Source organism: Akebia trifoliata, chromosome 12 (genome assembly GCF_017979445.1).
Source record: "Akebia trifoliata isolate Shusen 1 chromosome 12, ASM1797944v1, whole genome shotgun sequence".
Taxonomy (NCBI): domain Eukaryota; kingdom Viridiplantae; phylum Streptophyta; class Magnoliopsida; order Ranunculales; family Lardizabalaceae; genus Akebia; species Akebia trifoliata.
This window is the reverse complement of record NC_141386.1, coordinates 23205013-23210136: the sequence shown is the minus strand read 5'-3', so window position 1 is coordinate 23210136 and position 5124 is coordinate 23205013. Positions and strand designations below refer to the sequence as shown.

Sequence of the window (5124 nt, the reverse complement as noted above, 5' to 3'; positions counted from 1 at the left end):
ACAAACAGTGGAATAATGCCCTTTTCCACCACAGTTGAAGCACTCGGTATCTTCCTTGGATTTAGACGAAAATTTTCCTATTGTTGGTCGTTTATCCACCGGATGACTCTTTCTACTAGTGCTATGGGATCCTTTCCTCTTGAAAAATTTATTAAATTTTGAGGCAAGCAAGGCCAAGTCCTCTTCTTCAAGGTCACTTTCGTCATCTTCCTCATACACGATTTTACTATTGTCTTGGGAGGAGGATTCGATAGAATGACGAGAAGACCGTTTAGATGGATCCTTGGATGAAGAGGTCTTAAGGACCGATGTCTTCCCTTTAGAGGGAGGACCTTCGAGATGGAGTTCAAAGGTTGTGAGTGAACCCATGAGTTCCTCAACAGTCATGGTTTCCACATCTCGATATTCCTCAATTGAGGTAACTTAGAGGCGAACCTCTTGGGTAGGGATCTAAGAATTTTGGCACATATCCTACCTTGTGGGACAGACTCTCCCACATAAAACATGGAATTGCATATGTCACTTAGCCGTGCATAGAATTCCTGGACAGTCTCACTTTCCTCCATCTTAATGTTTTCAAATTTAGTTCGGAGGAGTTGGAGTTTGGACTTCTTAACTATACTAGTTCCTTCGTGTGCGGCCTCTAAGATTTTCCAAGCTTGTTTGGCCGACAAACACGTGCATATCCTTTGATACTCATCATCGGAAATAGCACTAGTTATAGCATTAAGTGCTTTAAAGTTATTACTACTGTCAATTTTGTCTTGTTCAGACCAATTCTTTGATGGTCTTGGAACAGTAGTGGAGATACCATTAATTTCTATGGTGTCCACAGGAGGTTCCCAACCTTCCTCAATCATGTTCCATACGTCCCTACTTAGGGAGTTGATATATATCATCATTTTATTTTTCCAGAAAGCGTATTTAACACCATCAAACATGGGAGGTCGAGAGGAGTTCCATTTCTCGGACTTAGACATGATTCAAAGCCAATAGGATCAGCTCAAGGTTGTTAGACCCTTCAAGAGCAACCGGCTCTGATACCAATTGAAATTACGGGCTTTGTACCGTGTCTAAACCTAGAGGGGGGGTGAATAGGTTAATTAAAATTTAAGTCTACAAAACACCCCACGAAGTTTCAACTTTCTCGATTATACTAAAATGTATACAACTTAGAGATGTACAAGAATAATATCTTATGAGCTAAAGCCTACATCATACATCATACATCACAAGATAAGTATTTTATCAAGCATTTGATGAGCAAGTAGTTGCATTCATATAAATTAACGCTTAGAGCATAATCGTAAAGGAAACACACGATTTATAGTGGTTCGGCAACTTGCCTACATCCACTACCAAGTACCCTACTCTTGGGTCTTGGGTTCCACTATCAAAATGGAGGTTTATGGTTCACCCCGAAACCTTACACAGAATTTTTTAAGCCTAGGACAAATTCTAAACCTTAAGATCGAGAAAATGACTTTCTCTCGAAATGGGATTTTTCTATCGGTAGAATCCCCAAACCGATTTGTTCAAATGAGGTACCACCTCATCCAAACACTAAGTTTTGTTCTTTGGAAAACTTAGAACCTTGTTCTCTTGAGTAGAGTCCTCAACTCTTCTCAAGAGCTTGGTTTTAGGATGAAACCAAGAAACTCCTTTTTGGTTGTAGAAAAATAGAAATCTAACAACAACAAATCATACTCACAAGGACTCGACTCAATGGATCGATCTACCACGATGTAGCGTTGAGTTCTTTCATGTCCTTGAGAGTGATATCTTCATCTTGTTGTACTCCTTGCTTCAAAGAGATGCTTCAAGCTTCCTTTTGGGTTCACCAATGTGTGCACAAGCAAGGGTGTGGTTAGATGAAGAGGTTCACCATTGAATAAACTTAGATTAAGGTTGTTCAACTAAGTATGTAGCCTATTCAAGCTTAGAGAGAGCAAGGGGATGTAGATATGAAGTGTGAGCTTTCTCTAGGGCTAGAACCATAAGAGAAATGAGCCAAAAATGCCTTTTTAAAGTCATTTTCGAAGTTCCAACGGCTCTTTCGTGGAACCGTGCTCCAACAGTGTTCTACCGTGCTCAAATGGTAGTTGCTGCCGGTGCTACCGTGCCTAATGAACAGTGCTACCGTGAAAATTACAGAAATGCCATTGGAGGAGTATTTTGGCCATAACTTCCAAACGGTAAGTCCGTTTTGCATGCCGTTCGGGGAGGAGATAGATCTTACTATATAGAACATCCCCAAACTGAAACAAAGGGTTAGATCTAAGAATAATGAGTGAAATGACCAAAATACCCTTTTTACCTTTTTGGATCAAATTGGGCTTTCGGGAAGGCCGGTGCAGAAACGGTTCGAAGGTGTACTAGATATTATCTATATAATACTACCTTAAAAACACCAAGGTCAGAAAATGGGATTAGGATGATTAAATCGTTAATGTCCCCTCTGTAGCCATTTTCGATTCTCGAAAAAGCCTTTTTACCTTTTTGGGTCAAATCGAGCTATCGGGAAGGTTGGTGCTGAAACGGTTCAAAGGTGTGCTAGGTATTACCTATATAATGACACATATAAAGCACCAAGGATAGAAAATGGGTTTAGGGTGGTCAAAACTTTAATGTCCCCTCTATGGCCATTTGGTTCCCGAAAAGTCCGATGATAGAATAGGTCGAAGAACGAGTTTCCCTAATAATTATGGGTCGACCTATCATTCATCTAAATGTTGGAAAATGGTCTTGGGTGGTCTCATTACCTTTTGGGCTTCTTGTACACACAATGGAGATTTTTGTCGAGCCACGTACGATTGAGAAGCTTTACCGGAGTCTTCATTAGTCTTCAATGGTAGATCGATCCGACACTCAACATATGTCTTGTAATTGAAAAAATATGGAATTAACACAAACACCTATAAATACCCCCCTTTCCTTCCAAAATGAGTACCAAGTCTTACACTAAAATATTTACACTCAACTTAACTTTCTATTCCCTCATTTCATCTAATCTAAAAAATTACATTCTCATAATTCACTAAGGACTTAAAGAAGAAAACATATAAGTAGAAGAAGGAAGGAAAAGAAGAACAAGTTAAAATTTCAAGGTGGGTTAAAAGAATACATACCCCCTTTTCTATCTACCCTCATCATACATCTCTTCTACTTTTTCCCTCATCTCTTTAATTTTTTTTAGAAAGACATATGATGTGATGCTCCCCCTCCTCTATCTCCTGTAGATCGGACTTTGATTCAGTTGAAAGTATAGGGGTTGTAATCATTTTCAAAACAAAACCGCTTTGTCCAGTATTCGAGTTCTTCTCAACTCATGAGAATGAACCCATAACCATAGCCAATATTTTTCAAAAATACATGTAGTTCACAAGACTAAGGATTCATAAGGATCATTTTTTTCAATGGGATGATCCTATAATCGAGCCAAAAATAAATTCCTATTTAGAATACAAGTTATCGACATGTACCACTTTATTTTATTTTGCATTTTCAATCAAAATGATTGACTTATGTTGAGGTTACCACCACTTGATGGGGAGAAAAGGATGCCTAACACTTTTCCTTTTCTCTGATTGAACTGTTTACCCAGATTTTAGGTTGATTGGTACCTAATCCAAATGAGTTACTAAACGTCAAAAATGATAATTTTCCTAAAAATGTACATCGGATGACCATTCACACCCTCTTACAAAATGAATGGTGTCGACTCCAATCTTTAGTAGAAGTGGTATTCGTAATCGAGAATCACGTATCTACACTGCCTATAAGTTTTGGGTAGATAGAAAATTCAACATTAAATATTTTAGTCTTTGGAGTAATTATTATATTTAGAGATAAAGAAAATCTTAGAAATTTTGAGACTAAGAGTGATGATATTATATTTCTAAGTTATTTTTTGATTGGCAAAGCTTATAGAGTATTCAATAAGAGAACCCAGACCATAATGGGCTCCATTAATATGGCTATTGATGATTTTCTTGAAAAAAATAACTCGAACATATAAGAATCTATTACAATAATAGAAGATTCTCATATAATTATTAAGGAATCAAAATCAGTTTCTAAAATTATGGGAAATCTAGAGAATGGAATTAAGACTAGGAATTTTTTTTTTTAAATATCTCTATTTATTTGTGTTTTACATCAAAGATAGAACCTAAAATCATTGATGAAGCTTTAGGAGTTGGTGATTTGATTTGTGTTATGTAAGATGAGTTAAATTAATTTGAGAGAAACAAACTGTGGGTATTAGTTCCTAGACCTTCTGATAAACACATTATAGGAATAAAATAGATTTTTAAAAGAAAATTGGATAAAAATGGGATTATCATTCGAAATTAAGTAAAACTTGTAGCTCGAGGGTATTCCCAAATAAAAGGAATAGATTTGGAAGAAACCTTTGTTTCAATAGCTAAACTTGAGTCCATTAAGATATTGCTCGTGTTATCTTATTATCATAAGTTCAAACTATATCAAATGGATGTCAAAAGTGCATTTTTAAATGACTATATAGAAGAAGTTTTTATCGAACAATCAAAAGGTTTTGTAGACCCTAATAATTCAGATTATGTCTATTATCTTAAAAATGCGTTTTATGATCTTAAATAAGCTCCTAGAGCATGGTATGAGAGCTTGATATAATTTCTTTTAGAAAATGAATTTTTTAGAGGTAGTGTTGACAAAACTCCTTTCATTAAAAAAATATATTAACATTTTAATTGCTCAAATATATGTTAATGATATATTTTTTTTATTCTACTTGTGATGAGTATGCTAAATTATTTGCAAATTCTGTAAAATTTGAGATTAAAATGAATTTAAAATGATAATTAAACTTCCTTTTAAGAATGGGTATCCGAATCGATTTTTTTAAAAAGTCATTTTTCATGACATTTTAGTGACTCTCATTCTTGAAAAATGTATGGTCTACCTAAAATCTAGGTAAGGGGATTCGATTAGAGAATAGGAAAAGTGTTAGGCATCCCATTTTCTCCACCTAAGGTAGTTATCTTTTAAATTTGGCCATTTTTTAAAAGAATATCATAATAATAAAAATGCATGAGGTGCATAGAGTGGTGTGTGCATATGGTGAGTATGTACCTCTTTGAA

At 35.5% G+C, this 5124-nt stretch overlaps 1 protein-coding gene across 1 annotated transcript; it reads right to left on the bottom strand.

Moving 5' to 3' along the window:
- Positions 1 to 383: 383 nt before the first annotated feature.
- LOC147389090 (uncharacterized) lies at positions 384 to 860 on the bottom strand. The gene has a single exon (XM_086419729.1). The coding sequence runs from the start codon at positions 858 to 860 to the stop codon at positions 384 to 386; it is 477 nt and encodes a 158-aa protein (XP_086275855.1).
- Between the last annotated feature and the right edge of the window lie 4264 nt (positions 861 to 5124).

Coding starts and splice junctions, on each gene's coding strand:
- LOC147389090 (XM_086419729.1), bottom strand. CDS start 860: ATGATTGAGGAAGGTTGGGAACCTCCTGTGGACACCATAGAAATTAAT.